Raw genomic sequence first — 20805 nt, 5'->3', positions numbered from 1 at the left:
ATCTGCAGCATAAGCGCAAAGAACGCATTAAACCTGCACATTTTTGAAGCAGCGAGCTGTCACACCGCATCAGGGCATGGGGGGTGGCCCAACTGCTCGCCGTGCTCCGTATTAAGTGCATCTTTACAGTGGGCCAGGGGTCTGACAATGTGCCAGGTGTCGGAGGAGAGAAGAAAAACATTATGCCTGGGTAACTGATGTGACGTTTGTAGACGGGAAGGGTTTGAGATTCCAGGTGTGAACCCCCAGGACTGTTAGTGGAGTCTTACTTCTCATGACGAGAATCCAAAGTAATTTAGTGTCTTTGGAAAAGGCTTGCAGATGATTATTTGATTCAATCTTGGTGAGATTTAGTTCAATGGCACGGTAATTCCTCAGCACACTGAAATTCAGGAGGAATTTGCATAGAGATATCTGAGTCAACGACCTCCAAAAAAGACAGCTAAACCCACATGAAAGATATGAGGTTTGTTAACATTCCCTCACCCTCTGCAGATAAAGTGTGACCAGTACTGGCCGAGTAGAGGGACGGAGACCTACGGTATGATCCAAGTGACGCTCCTGGATACCATTGAACTAGCCACTTTCTGCGTGCGCACATTTTCTCTACACAAGGTAAGATTTTTGTTTCCACCTTGCATGCAAACAACCTTAGTTTGCACCCTTTCAGCAACAGCAGGGGTGGCTAATCCTGCTCCCAAAAGCCCAACATCCTACAGAGTTTAGCTTCAACCCTAATTTGGGGAAAGTTCACCCAAAAATGAAAATACCAAACAAAAATATTGTAGGATTTCACAAACCGGGATGATTGAAAACGGGAGCGTTTTTCCAAAGCCCTCCCAGTGTTCTCATCTCGACTGCGTACACCAACACACGTGCATGTTTTTATAATCTCCTCGTTCCACATCCATCATCTTTTAATGCTACGCCTGCCAAAGAGAGGCACTTAGCTAAGTGGCCAGAGCAAAACGACTCCATGCAAAATTGGCATCCCAGACGGCACAGCGGTCAAGTAAACATGAAGTGGTTGGGAACGAGGGAGAGAAATAGAGAGGGGTCAGCCAGTTGCACGGTCAGACCGTAACATGAATTAAAATGGATTGAGCTTTTACTGTAGTGAAGGCCGCCCGTAAGACACGAACAGAAGCATTGATTAAAGAGAGACTGTCGCACTGAGCATGAAGAGCGTGCTTATGGTTACAGGATGAAGCTTTCGTTTAAACCCCCATTAAAGAAAAATGAGATCTCTTCAATATCTCAATTGATTCTCCTAGACAGCACAGAAAGTAATTGGATCCCAGTAATCCACTAGTTTCAGAAGAGATCTCCTGAGCTATGAATGAGCAATTAAATTGTCTTGCACTTCGATGGTCTTCGTATGACATTTTTTACTGGAGGGACATCTTTGAATACAGATGAGGTGTGTTTTTGTTGCACCACAGTTGTTGTATTGCATTGTTAGGCTCGAATTGTCAGAGTTTGCTTACAACCCTTACACACATACTTGCTGGAACAGTGAGGTGTATTTATGTGTGCGCATATCCTGCAGTCGCACACACACAGTCAACCCAGAGTCATGAATTCTTAAAAACAATCCTGCACAAGCCCATCCACTGCAGAGAAACAGGCTGCAGAAGACAGCCAGAGGGGGAAAAAAAGTATCTGGCAAAACTGGGCCAGTTTGCTCTTAATTACATCGTTTATTTATTCATTTATTCAAAGGGAGCCTCTGTTGGAACAGCAGCAACATTTAAATGCAAAACCCCCCTTTAAAGACGTCCAGGATGAGAAATAAAGGCTAGCAGCTAGAACTAGCAGGACACTGATGTCTCTCCCTCTTCTTAACGAAATCTCCTCTGCAGCAGACATGTTCCTAGCTGCCTTGTTTTGTTGAAATACACTGTGGAAGACATTTTGATAAGATTTATTACTGTGAATTCATGCAACTTGGCATCACAGCACTTGCTCTTGTTTCAGAATGGTTCCAGTGAAAAGCGAGAGGTTCGACAGTTCCAGTTCACTGCCTGGCCGGACCACGGCGTTCCTGAGTACCCCACTCCATTCCTGGCCTTCCTCAGGAGGGTGAAGACCTGCAATCCACCGGACGCTGGCCCCATCATCGCCCACTGCAGGTCTGAACCCAGTTCCTACTTGTCAAGGCTCTCGACGGTTGGGAAGTCTCGTCATTCAAAGTTTTAGTCAAGTTTGGCATGGTTCCCTAAAGTTGGCCTTTTGGTTCTTAGTAAAGAAGCACAGGCAAGCACAGTGCACACTGTAACAGCTGATAGGAAAATTAGTTTTGACTGACATATGGCCTGACATCTCATCTGACCACAGTTCACTGTTGTTCTTTTGAAGCTCCTTGTCACCTGTACCGTTTCCATGCTCGTTTGACTCGCACCTGGCGCTGAGGCGAAGTTGGAGCTTTCATCTTAAATGTCTCCAGTTTGATGTGGTCAAAAGACGTTCTGTCTAAATAAATAAAAAAAGAGACAGAAGCAGCAGTGGGGAGGCCAACCCTAGCTCTGCCCCCTGTGTTAACTGTGATGAATATTTTTAATGCCGTTAAACTGGAATAATTAATCGACCGTGTTAACGTGATAATTTTGACAGCACTAAAAGAAACCAAACTGTCCTGCAACATTCATCTCTGACTTGTGTGTTTTCAGTGCTGGTGTGGGCCGTACAGGGTGCTTCATCGTGATTGACGCCATGCTAGAGCGCATCAAGCATGAGAAGACGGTGGACATCTACGGTCACGTGACCCTCATGCGCTCCCAGAGGAACTACATGGTGCAGACGGAAGACCAGTACAGCTTCATCCACGATGCCCTCCTGGAGGCCGTCGCCTGCGGGAATACAGAGGTGGCGGCACGAAGCCTCTTCTCCTACATACAGAAGCTGGCGCAGGTGGAGGCCGGAGAGCACGTTAGTGGCATGGAGCTGGAGTTTAAGGTAACCACAAGACATATGAAAAGTAGGAACATGTTTATTTTATGTTGTTAAAGCAGGAAAATGTTTTTCTGGAGGGCACAAGATAATCGAAAGTGCCAGATAGAACCTCTAGTAACAATCGACACCTCTTGGCGGTATGTTTTGTTACTGTAGACACAGATGTGAAACTATAGTTGTGACAAAGATGACCAAGAGTTGAAGACAGTCAGAGAGGGATTGTGGGAAGGGTAATTAACACCCAATGAAGACGGATGTTGAGGAGAAGCAATGTGCTCGCTAATGAGCAGAGAGGGATTGTGGGTTCCATTTGGCAACTGAGACTGAAAGTAAGTCTATATGTTCATGTGAACTTTTTTTATATGCGGATGATTCAGCGTTATTGGTTTCACATAAAGATCAGAACATAGTTGAAAGAACCCTTAGTGTGGAACTATCAAATGTCAGTAGGTGGATGTTAGACAATAGGCTATCACTTCACATAGCGAAAACGGAAGCCATATTGTTTGGGTCAAAAATAAGATTGAAAAGATCTCCTGGTTTTAAGGTTTTAGTTGGAGATAATGAGATTAATGTAAAGGAATCAGGTAGTTACCTTGGTTGTTTGTTGGATTGCCACTTGTCGGGAGTGGGCCAAGCGCAAAAGGTTATTACCAAGGTAAATCAAAGAGTACATTTCTTGGCCAGAATCTCAAGGTTTCTGGACAAGAAAGTGATGTTAACTCTGGCAAATGCTTTAATTCCAACATATTTTGACTATATATGTTGCTCTTGGTATAATGGTGTCTTAAAGCACCTGAAACATAGGCTTCAGACTGCTCAAAATGGGGCTATAAGGCTTATTTTGAACCTCCCCATGATATCTCATCTTGATACTTCTCATTTTGAGACTATTGGGTGGTTAAAAGTAGAAGATCGAGTTTCTCAGATTCACCTGTGCATGGTACATAGGACTGTGTATGGGGTTGTCCCTAAATATTTGATTAATTATTTTAATAGAGTGAGAGATGTTCACAGTTACTCCACAAGGGGCAGCCTAACTGATTTTGTACTTCCTAGAGTTAAGAATAATTTAGGTAAAGAGTCCTTTATGCATGTAGCAACAAGCTTGTGGAACAGGTTGCCAGGAAATTTAAAGATGATTAGAAGTTTAGGAGGTTTTAAGAAGGCATTGAAAAAATGGCTTAGATGCCAATATTAGTATGATAATGTTTTTTTTTTATTGTTTTGTTTTGATAGATATATTTTATATATATATAGGGGAAGTCGTGGCCTAATGGTTAGAGAGTCGGACTTGTAATCCAATGGTTGCGGGTTCGAGTCTCCGGCCGGCAGGAATTGTAGGTGGGGGGAGTGAATGTCCAGTGCTCTCTCCACCCTCAATACCACGACTGAGGTGCCCTTGAGCAAGGCACCGAACCCCCAACTGCTCCCCGGGCGCTGCAGCATAAAATGGCTGCCCACTGCTCCGGGTGTGTGTTCACGGTGTGTGTGTGTTCACTGCTGTGTGTGTGCACGTTGGATGGGTTAAATGCAGAGCACGATACTTGTACACGATATAGGTCACCATACTTGGCTGAATGTCACTTCACTTCATATATATATGGATGTGATGCTTGAGGTGGCAAACCAATTAGTTTAACGATGGGACCCAATAGCATTTATATTTTTAAAAATCATAGTAGTAAAGCTTTTATTGAGTAGCATTGTAAAACATCCTGTTTTAGAATCAAGTTGTGCCAGAGATTGTCTTACTATAGGGAGATGAGAGGGTATTTATTACTTACTATTGGAGAAAGCATAACGACCAACTTAGATCACATTTGCCGTAATAACCAATCACATTACTACCTTGACGTTATTGAATTTCAGTCAGAGTTGTGCGACACTCAATTTTCGTTTATGGATAGCATAGGAATGAATGGGAAGTGCCGTAAGCTGAAGCCCACCTGTTGCAGAAAGTCAGTAACTTCTCTTATAAAGCAACATTTTTTTCATGGTAAACTCTAAAAATAGTTTAATCCAAAAGTATCGTTTAGTGTAAAACATGTTGAAGATTAGCAGATAGGCTGTCGATTCATTAAATGATAAGCCGTTTTCTCTAAGAAGCTGTTTATTCAGCGTAGTGAAGCCTCTCCTCCATTGACATCCATTAAAAAAATGGCCTCTGGTCTCCTTTCTGTTAGCATTATCCATTACACTTTTTTGGCAAAGGTTGCAGTATTGCCTTCTAGTGGCTTTGGTCGTGGGTCTGGTCTTGCTAAAGCACAGCGAACAATGCCCAATTCATGACTGACTGAGTTCCTTTAAAGAGATCATCAAACTAGGTAGGAAAATGTCAAAACTGGTTTGCAAATTGGTCAGAAACGGTTCCTTGTGAGCAAAAATATGAAGTAGCATCAATGGAGCAAGAAAATCAAGCAAAGTATCAATTCTAGCCAGAAAATCAAATAGCGACGCGCTAAGCTTTCAAGCTAATCAGCTAGAGGTATGATAAGATGGCAGACTAATCAGTTAGTGGTGTGCTAGGTTTGTAAATCAGAATCATGCAAAACTAGTCAGTTAACTAGTTAGCTAAAGAGCTATCTGGACAAAAACCCAGACAAGTTTATTTTGACCATTTAGTGCTTTTCAAAAGTTATAAACTAACACATAATTTATTACTTTTTTGTCATAATTAAATGATTAGCATGGGGGATAGAATCTTTCCCAACACAATGAGCATGCTAGTGCTAATAAGATGCCTACAGGGCTAACCATGTCACAGACCTCTTTTAAACTCTACCCCGGCCCACTAAACCAGCCAAAGTGTGTGTGCGCGCGTGCTTATTATTTCAACAGCTCGGTTCAGAGCTGGTGCTTCCCACCGGAATGCCTCATGCCCTTCCAGGTCCCTCTTTTAAAGCTACTCAAAGACTCAAAGGAAAGACAAACAGCCAGTGGCTGCTTCTGGAAGAAAGAGAAAAAAAGACTAGGCCTGGAGCAGGAACTGAATGGATTTATAACCGGGCAAAGGCATTACCTGGCGGAACAGAAGAGAGAAAGTGCGCCACAGTTTCTAGATGTGCCAGGCTCGTCCAGTTAAAAGAAGACAATGCTTCCAGACAACTGACCTAGAAAACAGAGAAGAATTACGGGCACGGTTGATGTTAATTGATGGTTACAAGCTCTAATTTGGATCATGACACAAGAGTACGAGGTGTATGTGCACGTACAAAACTGTGGCGTCCAGTCAGAGTATGAATACAAAGTGGCTTCTTAAAAGCGACAGTGACCCATTTCGCCAATTGCCGCCAAAGTTGCACGACTTTCCAATTGTTTCAGAACAGGGTTTCATGCCACCTGATGGACGAAAAATGGGGGTTTTGGTAATTATAACAGCAACGAGCATTGACAGGTTTCCTGCGAGCGCACGTAAACTGGGTCACCCAGTCTCGCCCATTTATAAACAGTCTGAGACTGAGAAAAAAATAGAGGCATTGCACCAAAAATAAAGGATCAGAACGGTTAAACGACTGTCTGAGATTCCCATGCAGCAAGTAATGTCCTTCAAGCCTAAATATCCGAAGTAAACTCTATTTAAAGGATTAGTTCACTTCTAGAATAAAAATTTCCTCATTATTTACTCACCCCCATGTCATCAAAGATAAGAACATAGTCAAAGTTTCTTTCTTTAGTCGAAAATAAATTAAGGAATTACGTTTTTTTAGGTTGGTAAGTTTACCTATATCGCAGCCACTGCACTACCATTATTTTTAAGTGAAGGAGACGCATGCGTGTATCTTTAGAAAAGCAGTGCAGAGAGCTGCTTCTGGGATGCTTACGTGTAAATAAGGGGTCATCCATCCAAGCATTAATGGCAATGAAAGCCCCTTATACTTGAGAGCAGCCACGTATGAGGTGTTTCTTGGAGGTTATAGTAAATTAAAGAATAATCACGTGATTTTTACGTATGCCAGGGGACCTGTAAATGCAAAAAACTGTTTCCATTGCAGTTAAAAAAAATGCCTCATGTGAGCGTAAAAAAACTTTTTGCAATATACGGGCGTTTATGTGAAATTGATGCGTTTCCATTAGGCGTATTTTCAATTCGCAATTTTGTTTTTGCGCAATTTGAAAGGTAATGGAAAACACAGCTATTTTCTCCTCTAACTTCAAAATCATCCAACATTGTTGTTTTACCTTTTTGTTTTTAAGGGCGTTTGACTTTCTTTACATCTTCACTTTGTAAAGACTGGGTTGGTACTTCCGCCTACGTCACGCGTGCATGATTACGTAATGCATGAGGTCGAGCTAGTGCAAGACGAGCATTTGTGGTTAAAAAGTATATAAATGTTAATTTTTTTTTTAAGAAAATGACCAATTGTTTCACTAGATAAGACCTTTATCCCTCGGCTGGGATCATGTAGAGCCCTATGAGACTGCAATGTTTTCCTCAATTTCTTTTCAACTGAAGAAACAAATCATGAATGTCTTGGATGACATAGGGGTAAATAAATTATAAGGAAATTTTTATTCTGGAGTTAAACTAATCCTTTAAGCTGTAAATGTTTGGAGTTTTAGAGACTGTTTTGGATTTATCAACCATCTTTCTCTTCCCACAGCGTTTGGCGAACTCCAAAGCCCACACGTCCAGATTCATAAGTGCCAATCTGCCATGCAACAAATTTAAAAACCGCCTGGTCAACATCATGCCCTATGAGACCACTCGAGTGTGCCTGCAGCCCATCAGAGGGCTGGAGGGGTCCGACTATATCAACGCCAGCTTCATTGATGGATACAGGTACTGCAACAGTGAGAAAGCGACCCGAAGTTGTTCATTTTGCCAATTTAAGCACCTTAATTCACAGGGACTCACTTTCTCTTTTCTGTAGACAACAGAGGGCTTATATAGCCACACAAGGCCCATTAGCAGAAACCACTGAAGACTTCTGGAGGATGTTGTGGGAGAACAACTCCACCATTGTGGTGATGCTGACCAAACTGAGGGAGATGGGACGAGTGAGTGTCCCTCTTCTTTAAATCCAATGGATTTCAGCTTCCAGATCATGTCATTTAATGATATCTCTGTGTGTTTTCACAGGAAAAGTGTCACCAGTACTGGCCGGCGGAGCGCTCCGCTAGATATCAGTACTTTGTGGTGGATCCAATGGCGGAGTACAACATGCCGCAGTACATCCTCAGAGAGTTCAAAGTGACGGATGCTCGGGTGAGTCCTGAAATGCAACAAAAATGTATTGGGTACTGAATGATTACCATGTTCATATACCTTTTGTATGGCCTTTACATGGTACCTCAAGATACGTCATGGTTTTCTTACGAAAATGGTACTACCATGTTATTTCAGACATTTATTGGAAATACAATGGACTACCATAAAGTATCTCCAAGGTATTTCCAAGATTATCATGGTATTAAAATAGGATGTATCCAAAACCACAGTATTACCATGGTACCATGTATGAAATCATCTACATACTGTAGTACTTTGATATTGTGGTATTAAACATTACCATTTTTACATACCCTGGTACTCCAAGGCATTTCAAAGAATACCATGTTTTCTTCAAAGAATACCATGTTTTCTTCAAAGAATACCATGTTTTCTTGACATCATTAGGGAAAAAATGCCACGGTATTTTCCTATATACTGTAGTATTGAGTGATTACCACATTTATTTGTCATGGTACTTACTACAAAGAATGTCATGGTATTATCATGACATATATCTAATAAAAATGGTAAATCATGTTGTGAAAACAGTAATACAAATACTAATAATATTATTATTTATGTGTACATTATATTAAATATTTATTTTATATTAAAAAATATGTTAATGTTTATAGTTTACTGTCATTCACAATTTATTTATATATATAATTATATTATATATATAATTATAATATATATAATATATTATAGTGTACATCATGTGGTAAAAACATGTTAATACTATTGTATATTATTATTTATTCATATATTATTTATATTAAAATATAAATCTAGCCATATTAACCTGCATGTTTGCATTTATATTATTAGCATTTTTACGTTATATAAGTTTTATTTTTGTTAATATTTTTATTATATTTTTGATAGTGCTGTCAAATTATTAATCTTGATTAATCGCATCCAAAATAAGTTTGTGTTTACATAATATATGTGTGTGTTCTGTGTATATTTATTATGTATATATAAATACACACACATGCATGTATATCAGAAAAATAGTTTGTTTATATATTAAATATTTTCAAAATATTTACTGTGTGTGTATTCATATATACATAATGAATATACACAACACACACAAACTTTTTTGTATGCGATTAATCGCGTTTAATTGTTTGACAGCACTAATTTTTGACCATCATTTTAATAGTATTTAGTCAATTTAAGAATTTCTTATTAATATGTATAAATTAATATTGATTATAAAAATTGATGTAAATTATGCCTTAAAAACAAGGTAATGCCATGTATCAAAAAAAAAAAAGTCTTTCTTTCGGAAGCACATTATTGCAGATTATATCAATTACAAAGTGTTTTGGGTAAAAATTACGCAATTCAATTTAGTTCTGTATCTATTCAGAGCCAAAGTCTTGTAATCGTGTTTCCCATGAGTCTCAGCTGTAGGTCTTCCTCTAGAAAAGCCCGAATATCTCATCAAGCGAGCGACCGCTAGTAGAACCGCTCACTTAATGACTCCAGCCCTCATCAGTCAAGTGGCCTTTCCGGCAAACCGCTAGAGCGAAACACTCTGACTGCCGGCTTACGAACGCGAGCGGACAGTCCCAAGACGAAATGAGCATCCCGAGTGTCACTCACTCCAGCCGAGCACTTTAATTGTGATTGAATCATCCAGGCTGGCTCTCCAGTAATCAGACTGCAGCGAGAATCAAAGAGCGCTTTAATCAGAGCTGACTGGAGGGGGCGGGGCCTGGACCAAGGCATGATGGGACGCCGCCGCACTCGCTTTGGCAGCGAACAAGTCACGTATTTAATCACACGATTGGACACACATCGCTCGGCCTGTAGTGTGTGCGCAGAGTTCACTCTGGGCTCTTTTACGCCTCGTTTTCTGCTGTTTGCAGTTAATCAAACGCAGACGAATAAAGTCTGAAGCGCTGTAGAGAGGATATGTAGACAATATTCAGTATATATGTTGGTATTTATGTATTTGTTTTGAAATTGCTCAATTAGAAGAAGCATAACTTTGATTAAAGCTATTGTTGAAAAGTTATATAGTTGGTCTGTTTTAATGAACACAATTTATAATAAATATTACAATAATATTTTTTATTTGTTATTAATCGAACTGTGTTTTGATCTCTTTCTTAACACAAGCAAACTAAAAAGAATCACCAGCATTAGGAAATAGAAATGTAGAGTTTTCTTTTTTTTTTGTCTTCTGTGTAACGGCTGTGATCCAGAAAGCCCGGCATTAGACTGTGATTAAGTGTGTTTGATCCGTCGGACTCTGACTGTAGGGATGACTGAATATTTCTGGCCTCTTTGGCTTTAATTGTGCCTGGTTCTGCCTGAGCTTCCCTTCGATTGCTTGTTTCTCTTTCTTGGCCGTCGCTCTCGTCTTCATCCGTCAGGGTTTCTCCAGCCCATCGATTAACAGCAGAGTCACCCCGGTCTGTTAAATCCCGTATCGGCACGGCTGTCAGCCTCCGTCCGGATGAAGCCATCCATCCACTGCTGTTGTGTGCAGTAAAGGATTGTGGGAGTGAAAGTGTTTGTGTTTGTCTCTCAGGACGGCCAGTCCAGGACCGTACGGCAGTTCCAGTTCACCGATTGGCCGGAGCAGGGCGTTCCCAAATCAGGAGAGGGCTTCATCGACTTCATCGGACAGGTGCATAAAACTAAGGAGCAGTTTGGACAGGACGGGCCCATCTCTGTCCACTGCAGGTGAGGAAGCATCCAATAAAAATAAAAACTAATTCAACATTTTAATAAAAAATAAAATAGTATATCACTTGAGAGCATGGATGGATGGATATTATTTTAATCTTTTGAAAATATACATCATATTTTTATAATTTAATTATTTAAAATATTAAAAACATGGATAAATTGCATAGTTTTTTGTGTAAGTTACATTTTGATATTGCATTCAGAAATATAAATGTGAAGTACTGGTATATAAATAAATTTTTAATTTAAAAAAATCATGTTTTTAGTTCCCGTTGCTCCTCAAATAATTTTATTTAAACAAAAAGTGAATTAAAAATATAATAATAATTATATAGTAATAATAATAATTAAAGTGGCATTCATTATTTATTATAAAGGCCGAGCCATTTTTTTTTATTTTTTTTAGCAAAACTGGAACTAGCAGTGTGTGGGAGATGCATTATACAAATAATCTTGGGTTCATGTATCTCAATAATTCAACACTAATACAAGTGTGCGTGTGAATTATCATTCAGGAGATGCTGATTTTTGGGGTCACGCATGTATTTGAGTGTTTATGGAGCGACGGGAGGCTCTCGCCGTCCATCTCATGTCTTTATTTTGCTTTTCTCTCTCATCCGTCTTTCTCTCCGTCTCTCTGTCTTCAGCTTCAGCTGCATGTGGCGCCACGTCTCCATCAGAGAGACCTTTTATGCTGTTTTTGGTCTCTTTTTTTTTTATCTTGACTGCATTGCATCATCTTGTTTTCCAGTAAAAATATCTAAATATTTTAAAACCAAGATGCATTTATTTGAGAAGCAAAAATGACACAAGTACATTTTCCCACACAAATGTACTTAAATGAAGTGAGTTTTTTGTTAAAACAAAAACAAATATCAGCCAATAGGGTTAGAAAACTAATCTCGTTTTGCCTTTGAATGAAGTTTATTTTTCTGACTCTACTGGCAGATATTTGTTCTCGTTTTAAGCTTAAACGCCATTCATTTTAATAAATTCTTCAGAAAACAGCACTTAATATCTTGCTTCTCAAGTAAATGTAATTTGATTTATCAATGTTTAGGTATCTGTACTGGAAACAAAATAAATGCATTTAACAAACAAAACTGAGTTTGAGGAATACGTGTAAATGTATTTTTCTTATACAGAAAAACAAACTTTGTTATCTGTAGTAATATTATTATATATGATTATTAGTATATAATACTGTATCTTCATAGTATATCATTTAAAACACACATTTCATATTTTTTAAGAACATAGTTTTATATAGTTATATATAATAGCCATAATATAATCATTTTAATGTTAATACTATAATAATATTAATGAATTACTTTAAATTACTTTACATTTTCAATTTATATAAAATATATGTAAATATAATTAAAATTATATATTAAGATTATACAGTTTTATATAATTATGATACTATGTTAATACTAATAATATTAATTTATCATTTAATTTATATTTGTGTGCGTGTGTGCGCGTGTGTGTGTGTGTGTGTGTGTGTGTGTGTGTGTGTGTGTGTGTAAATAAAGTATTTAAAGTAATTAATATTATTGTGTTACTACACTTAATTTTGATTGACCCCCTTCAGAAAACATAATATTTTTATTTAAATGTAATTTGATTTATGAATCTTTAAATATTTATACTGGAAAACGACAAAAATACTGAAGAATGAAAATGATTTTTTTTTACATTTAATTGAAATCCTTAAACACAAACTTGCTCGTCAAGTGAATTTATTTTGTATTAAGAATGTTTTTCCACTGCAAAAACGGATGAATAATTGATTTTTGCAGGAAAGACTGTTTACATTTGGTCCTTTTGTCTCTGACGAGGGTTGACGGTTTTCAGCGCTGGTTGAACTCCTTCTTTAATCTTCCTCTCTCTCCATCCATCTCTCCCCCAGATTTCATATCTAATAGAGCCACATGGTTTTGTCATTAATTGCATGATTACGTCGACTGAATGGAAGTGTAAATCCTCTCATTCAGCGCATCTTCACGCCTGTCAGATTTGAAAGTCTATCTATTTAACCAGCGCTTGGGCTGAAGTCTGAGAGCGGAGCCACTTCTTTCTTTCTTCTCCTTTCTTCAGCCTCCTTTCTGGAGGATTTTGGCAACACGGACGGACAGAAACGTCAAAAGCGTTTTGTTTTCCTGACAGTCACCGTCGTGAGACTCTGAAATGCTTTTTCATTAGATTCCCCGACTTTTCCTGCGAGGTTGCATCATTATAACCCCACGCTATGATTGGCTCGTTGTCTCAGCCAATCAGAGGCCTCCATTGGCCCGAGCCATTTGTCACTTTCGATTGCCAAGTGGAGGCGCAGGGGAAAATAAGCCCGTTGTCATATCAATTATTGTTGGCTTGGTGAAATCGCTCGACGCCAAAGCAGCTTATGAAGCAGCCTTGAAAAATCAGACTTAAGACTCCTCCTATTTCAAGCGCTGTCACGGCGAGACGAGCTTAGCACACACGTGTGTTTGTTCAAACTGAACGAGTCTGATTTATTCTACTGCTGTTTAGATAGATGCCTATAGCGTTTGAAATAGTGTAGTATGCAGTATGTATAGTGTGCAAGTGCGCACTGTGTGGAAAACTGTATCCCACAATGCAATGCACTTGAGTTTCCCCTTACAGTGTGACAAATGAATGGACATAATGTGATTATTTTTTTATGGATTTTTATTTTATAATTTATTACAAATGTATTAAAGTGGGGGAAATTTGTTTATGACAGGCAGTTTATTTTTATTTTTTAATTTTAAATCTACTTTTATTTAATTATTTATTATTGTGTGTGTGGGTGTGTGTGTGTGTGTGTGTGTGTGTGTGTATTTATTATTAATTGAATAATTAATAATAAATACGGCATAATTTTTTACAAAATAATTATAAAAAAAAAAAAAAAAAAAAAAAACGTTAATGTGATGCAATATAGTGAGACCATGTGATACTAATTTCAAATTGAGGAATATAATATAGCAGTATGACGATATTCCATTTCATACAGATATTAGTACTTAAGACAAAATTAACACTTAATTCAAATCTTAATATCTTAAGCAATTTTGTTTCAAGTAAACGTATGTTCACAAATGTTTAGATGTTTCCACTGGAATTCCTCATGTGAAAACATACTGTTTCAATACAAATTTTACATTTATCACCTTTTAGAAAGATATTACCATTTATGCCAACAGACTAACCCTTTTCCAGCTGCACCATCATCAGTTCTCGGTTTCACAGAGCGCTTTTTAACACAAACTTGTGTTTTCCTCAATGCAGTGCCGGTGTGGGGCGGACCGGGGTCTTCATCACGCTAAGCATCGTGCTGGAGCGGATGCGCTACGAGGGTGTGGTGGACATCTTCCAGACAGTCAAAATGCTGAGAACGCAACGGCCAGCAATGGTGCAAACAGAGGTAAGAGTCCAGAGATTCAGTTTTAGGGCAGATTGTCTTGTTTAATAGCTGGACAGTTGGCAAATTAAAGTAATAGCAAATGCTGATGCCTTTGTGTTTCGCTTTACAGGACGAGTACCAGTTTTGCTATCAAGCGGCTCTGGAGTACCTTGGAAGTTTTGATCACTATGCAACGTAAAAAGCCATTTCTGTTCCCCCCTGCCCCACAAACCCCCCTCCCCCCAACAGCCTCCTGAGCCATAAAAACTTGCTTGAAAACACGAAAAGATGACAACTATACAGAATTCATACAATTTTTTTTTGAAGAATCGTCTTTTGGAACCAATCGAAACGCATTGTGCGTATCCCCAATTGGACAAGCAACACTGGAGAAGCGCAAACGGATCCTAAACCCTTCTACGTCCCAAGCTCGTGATGGAGGAACCAAACGTTTTGGCTCAGGCTGTAGGGCGGGAATGATGATCTAGGTGTCGGACCACTAACTTTACCTCAAGTGTTCTGACGTGGAGGACAAGCATTGTTTCTTTTCAAACTAACTCTATGAACATATTACAAAAAGACATGAAGGAAAAGTCGGTGAGCTACAACATGACCACAAATTAAAGTATAAATGATGAGCACCTAATTGTTTGGCGTTTAAAATCCTTCTTTGTTTACTAAAATGGAAACGTTTCCATTGAAAGGTCAACTGTCAGTCTAACAGCAGTCTTCAATGGAGAAGTTGGCGCAACGGTACAGACAAGACTTCTTTTGCTGCTCACATCTTGGGTCCAAGCCTCTCCTTGACATGATGCCATTCAGACAAAATTGGGAGCAGCTTAAGAAGCAATTCGAGGCAAACGGTTCATCCACTTGAGAAAGTCACCCTCCTCTCGAAACCACTGGAGTTGCCAAACAAGATCTCGTCATGTCTTGAGGCACTGAGGCATTCAAGGAAATGGTTGAAACCTAATCGCATCGGTTTCTTGAGGTGGGGACAGTTTTTCTGTGCTTTCGAGGACGTGCTAGCGAAAATTTCGGCCAATGTAGCTCCATCTTCACTTCTCGAGAGCCAATGGGAGTGTGAAATTTTGTGTAAACTAGAGATTAGGACCAGAGGATCCACCACCGAAGTCTCAAGTATCTTTGACACAATGTAGCTCCATTTCCATCCTCAAGAGCCAATAGGAGCTTGACCTGTTGCGTAATTGGGAGGTTTGGACCAGAGGAACCACCAACAAAGTCTCCAGTTTCTTTGGCGCAATGTAGCTCCATTTCCATCCTTGAGAGCCAATAGGAGCTTGACCTGTTGCGTAATTGGGAGATTTTGACCAGAGGAACCACCAACAAAGTCTCAAGTATCTTTGGCACAATGTAGATCCATCTCCACATCTCGAGAGCCAATGGGAGCATAAAATGTTGCGTCATCTGGAGATTAGGACCAGAGGAACCACCAACAAAGTCTCGAGTTTCTTCAGCGCCTTGTAGCTCCATTTCCATCCTCGAGAGCCAATGGGAGCTCGACCTGTTGCGTCAATTGGAGATGATGAGGAGAAGAGCCACCAACAAAGTCTTGAGTTTCTTTGACAACTTCATGTGATACATTGACTGGTCTCTCCATTGACATACATAAAGTATGGCGGACCGGATAGGGGATGCGTCGCTACGTCTTGTTTTCGGTACTTCGACGTCCCCAGTGACCAACGTTCATTGCCATCGTTTCAAACGTTTTTTTGTCTTACTTTTTTGGTTTCGTTTTTCTCTTGATACCAAACATGCTGCTTTTGCTCCATTATGCTGTACGTGTACATGTGAAGAGTCCGATTCACCAGACAGAAGTGTGCGAGAGCGTAATTACGTGTGCTGGTCCCACTGATCAAATCCATTTCCTTATGCCCCAACAGTCGCCCAGGATGAAATTGCAGTTTTTCGTCATCATCGACCCATTCCTGGTTATTTTGGGATTTCTTGCATTCATTTGTTGGTTCTTTTTTAGGTGTTTCTTCAATGGATTTTGGCTAACAAAGAGCAAGAAACGGGCATATGTTTGCACCATGAAAACTGCGGTACAACTATCTTGTGAATCTGTTGTTGTAGGTGGGACTGTTTTACACACTCATGCATATGCGAATGAGGGGAGGGGCCTGCGCTCCGCCGTCAGAGCTGATTGGCTGTACTGGAGAATGCTTGAACCTGGAGTGTTCTGATTGATGAGAGAATGAAAGGAGCTGTGTGTAATCTTATTTCCAAAAAAGCCTTATTCTTGTAACATCATAGAAAAAAATCAAATGCATTATTGTTATATTATTTTGACTATTATCTTCTTAACGGACATTTGATTTCTTGGTTTAGTTGTTTGCTTTTTTTAACAAAGATACTGTACTCATTTTTTAATTAGCAAGGAAAAATAATGCTCATTTTGCTCATATTATGTTAAAAGACATTCTATTTTTTCACTGTAGAAATGTAACGTGAGATGTGTTTGTGTGCATGTATACATAGAGAAATGAGACGTGAATGTATACATACACACTTACATATATTATATTTAAATGCAGAATATAAAGATGTATCCAAATTTTCATATGAATAGCCTTTTTTGTTTTTGTTTTTGAAGCGGGCTTTCATTTTTATACCACCATGAAATTATGAAATTGTGTGTATGAAATCATGACTTTTTATTGTTTTCGGGGGTTTTTTTAAAGAGTCGGGGAAATGCATTTTCAGAAGTGCAGAAATTTCCCATAAATCATTGCAGGGAGAGCTTTGACTTCCTGTTGCCCACTGATGAAGGTTGAATTATGATTGCAATCCTGTTGTTATTCATCAATAGTACTAGTATTAACTGAAGTATTACTTTTATAAAAGATGTAGAACTGGTTTACAAAATATTGAATTGAACAAAAAAAAATAATTAAATTAAGTAACTTATGTATACTTTCCAAATTTTCCAAAAAAAAATAATAATTTTGTTACAGCCCATATCTGTGAAAGCTTTCATTTTTGAAACATTATTTGTCTTTTTACTTTTCAAACCACCGAATGTTCAATCGTTTGTTAGATATCAACTATGATCCTGAATATAATGCCTGTAAATAAACAAATATATATTATATGTATTTGTATAATTTGACCCACCAGATTTCCGTCTTTGAACAAAACAGAGATAACCAACAACAAAAAAATGTTTATGCTAATGGAAACCTTCCACAGTTTTGAAAGAAGCTTTGTCTCACGCTAACAGCTGTTTATCTCTCTTCACTTCATTCCTCTTTTTTTCTGATCCATTTGTTGGTTTTTTTCCCAACTCTCCACACTTTTTTTCTTATCTTAGCCAACACACTCTGCAGTCCTGTGGTGAGAGAAATCACAACTTTCTCCTTTTCCCATAAGACTTTGTGCATGACTCTTATTTTTTTTGACATTTGTAATACACTAATACATGTCAGATTTCACTCCAAAATCAAAAAGCATAAAGAAAATAAAGCCTATTTTTTAACATTTTCACCTCAAAATGCTCTGTATTTCTCACTCCTCAAGAGGTGACTATAATTGTTGTACATATATATATTTTTTTGTTTGTTTGTTTTGTTAAAAATGACTTAAATTCAAAGTGTCATTGAAATCAGTGCAACAAATAATTTCACACATTTTTTGTATTATGGTAATGAAAATTTGATTTTTTTTTTTATTTTTTTTAGAGGGGACTATGGTAATGAGTATTGCTGGGAAAATTCTTGATAATAAAAGGTTGTAATGCAAAACATCTTACTAGTATCAAAAAAATACTTCTCCAAGCAAAATGTAATTTCTTAGTTTCTTTTTATTTTGGAGTGAAATATGGCCCAGCAATGTTTTGGAAAGGTTTTATGAGATTCACCCAAAAATGAATCCCATTTTTACCCGTACCGAGCCTGAAGCACTAATCATTTTGTGTTTTTCCTCATTCTGAGTGATTCTGTTGATCGATCGGGATGAAGAAGGGCTTATAAAATGCCCAGTGCCTATAAAATGCCATATGAACAGCAAGAGCAAATTGCCTTGAATTGGTAGCGCGTTTGGTGATTAGCATCATGTCATCATTGCTAGTTTAAATACACGCCCTTCTCTCACCACTGCCTCTGCGCTTCATCTTTTTTTACTTAGTAGTTCATTGCAAAGCTCTAGAAGTTTACCGATACCATGTTTAGTTCACTTTTATTCTTATTTTATTTTTACGTTGGGGGACGAAGTACGAGAGAACTTGGAATCTGGAAATTCCAGCGCTGCCTTTTAAACTGTTGGGAGTTTTGTGTGTTTCTAACAAACTTTTCCTCGGGAGGGAAAAAATAACCGCAAAGGACACTTGGACTTGTCGGACTGATCTCCAAAACCTACGATGGCAAAGGTGCTCGGAAGTTATTTGTCTGCTCAATGCAAGGACTTCGACAACGGGAGCCAAACATGTGAATCGATTAGACTACAAACAACGGAGAACCAATATACACAAGTGAACGTATTAAAACCACGGCCAACAAAAAAAAAAAAAGAAACAAGCCAAACGCAAACGTGAAAATAGTTTATCTTTGTACGAAGGCCAAGTGCTATCGCTTTCAAACTGTTACTTCTGATGGACACAATAATTGGTTTGAAACCACTGTGTATGTAGATATGTTGACTTTGTATTAAAGAAATGTTGTCTGAAAATTGTGTGCCTCGTATTTGGTCTAGAAATATTCATGGATGTAGTTAATATTAAGTCTAGCATTAGATTTCCACAGGATCATTAAAATTTCATGAGCTCAGTTTGACAAGGCAGATGGTGAAATTAAATTGCTTATCGGCCGCATATACGAGGACCAATCAGCTGTCATCGCACATGGCATCTCAACAGAACAATCAATTATTTCACAATCTGGCCTGATACCTGAATGGTAAACACATCCATAAACTCAACATGCTTGTAATCTAACATCTCGTCTCATCTTGATGCATTTTGCCACCCGTTGCTTGCAATTTTAACATGGCGACCCAGGGATGTAGATACCGTAGATTAACTACGAATTTGTGCGTAAACCACTGGAGGAAGCAGTTGTTTGATTGTTTTTGCACCCAATTATATGCATAATTAATGGCATTTGAGAAGTCAGTTGAGTAAGTGATCTAAACAACCAAGATAGTATGGTGTTCTAGGAAGGTTTATGTTAATATCACCTCACAGTCAGTAGATTTGGTGCAAATCTTCAACAAATGCCACTGGGCTCGTCTGGAGGCTTGAACCATTCACCTGATGCTATTTACGGTCCATGGCGGCGTACTGCTGAAAACAAGAGAACAAAAGGTTTGTGTTCAACATGAAATCTTGGTAAAAAGCCTTAAGAATCCTAATGTTTCTGGACAACGCAAAAGAGAAGGTGATGGAGATCTGGGGCTAATTGCTTTTCTCGTCACTCATCAAACTCAGCGCTGTTTGCATCGGAGCAGCCAAAAGGCATGGAAATTTCGAATAAATGAGAAAGAAGTAAATTGGACCTTCCACCGCCCGTGGCAGAGCTGAGCTACAAATGGCACATCAATTGAATCAAGCCATGGAAAAGTAATCCTGCAGAAAGAGCCAGACATCATCTTTGAGAGATGAACAAGATAGAATGCGTTTTGCTCAGAGTAATTGCTTAGAAATTGTTCAATGCACTTGTATTCGGATCTAATCAAGAGCGTATTCTTTCAAATGCATTTGATACAACAATGTTTTGATTTGTTTTCTTGAGTTCCTTTGGTTTAGCAGAGCACTGATTCTTGAGACGTTGGGGGGGGGACGAACGAAACAGTTTTACCCGGTCTTAGTTTTGAAAACGGCAACATTTATGCTTTAATATGAGTCAGAATAATCTAGAATGTTTTTAACGCGCATATTCATTCATTTTTTTTCTGTTTTATAGAAATGTGGGTGTTATATTAGCACTCGCTTCCCTGAAACCAACTGTATCCACCATTTTTTATTTTAAAAATCCCTTTTCATCGCAGTTAATTTACTTTTTCAGTTATTGAAAATGTTTCATACACGATATTTCCTTTTTTCACCAACTAGGAGTTCAGAAACACCACAGATTTTGGTAAATCATTGGGATAACATTTTATTTCACCCATGTCAAAATCATCACAAAATGTAAAGAAATTGTTTGGGATTTTTAGATAATTTTACACTAGTTAAGCTACAGGAACAAAATGGCCGCTGCAATTTAACAGACTGTTGACAAAATCCCTTGTTTTCTGTTTGAAATCAATTCACTCCCTCAGTATTTCACAAATTATGAATGGTGTTTGGCTTGTATTTAATTATGCCTACAGTACAAATTTGCCTATTTTGTGAGAAAAAACAGGTTGCACCCAAGCGCCACAAGAATCAATGAGCGACAGTTAGCTAATTGTTCACATGATAAATTGTTAGGCATACGTGTTATTTGTGTTTGTTTGGTATGTTATAAAGCAGATGTTGGCAAAGAAGGAGTTAATTACGCCTGGAAGCTGAAAC

The 20805-nt window shown here is 38.4% G+C and overlaps 1 protein-coding gene across 7 annotated transcripts in view; it reads left to right on the top strand.

Annotated features, from left to right (window-relative positions):
• The window catches only part of LOC306875449 (receptor-type tyrosine-protein phosphatase S-like), a 208696-nt gene extending 189716 nt beyond the window's left edge, over positions 1-18980 (top strand). For all 7 annotated transcript variants that reach the window (XM_079426008.1, XM_079426012.1, XM_079426010.1 and 4 more), the window contains 9 exons: positions 496-615; positions 1978-2132; positions 2670-2955; positions 7557-7735; positions 7827-7953; positions 8036-8161; positions 10719-10873; positions 14180-14315; positions 14425-18980. In XM_079426008.1, the coding sequence (XP_079282134.1) occupies positions 496-615; positions 1978-2132; positions 2670-2955; positions 7557-7735; positions 7827-7953; positions 8036-8161; positions 10719-10873; positions 14180-14315; positions 14425-14493 (1353 nt within the window). In that variant the 3' untranslated portion in view covers positions 14494-18980. The remainder of the gene's footprint in view (positions 1-495; positions 616-1977; positions 2133-2669; positions 2956-7556; positions 7736-7826; positions 7954-8035; positions 8162-10718; positions 10874-14179; positions 14316-14424) is intronic.
• Positions 18981-20805: the final 1825 nt, after the last annotated feature.

The sequence above is a fragment of the Barbus barbus genome, assembly GCF_936440315.1.
Source record: "Barbus barbus genome assembly, chromosome: 9".
Classification (NCBI taxonomy): domain Eukaryota; kingdom Metazoa; phylum Chordata; class Actinopteri; order Cypriniformes; family Cyprinidae; genus Barbus; species Barbus barbus.
The sequence above is the reverse complement of the archived record's forward strand: the minus strand, read 5'-3'. Positions and strand labels throughout refer to the sequence as shown.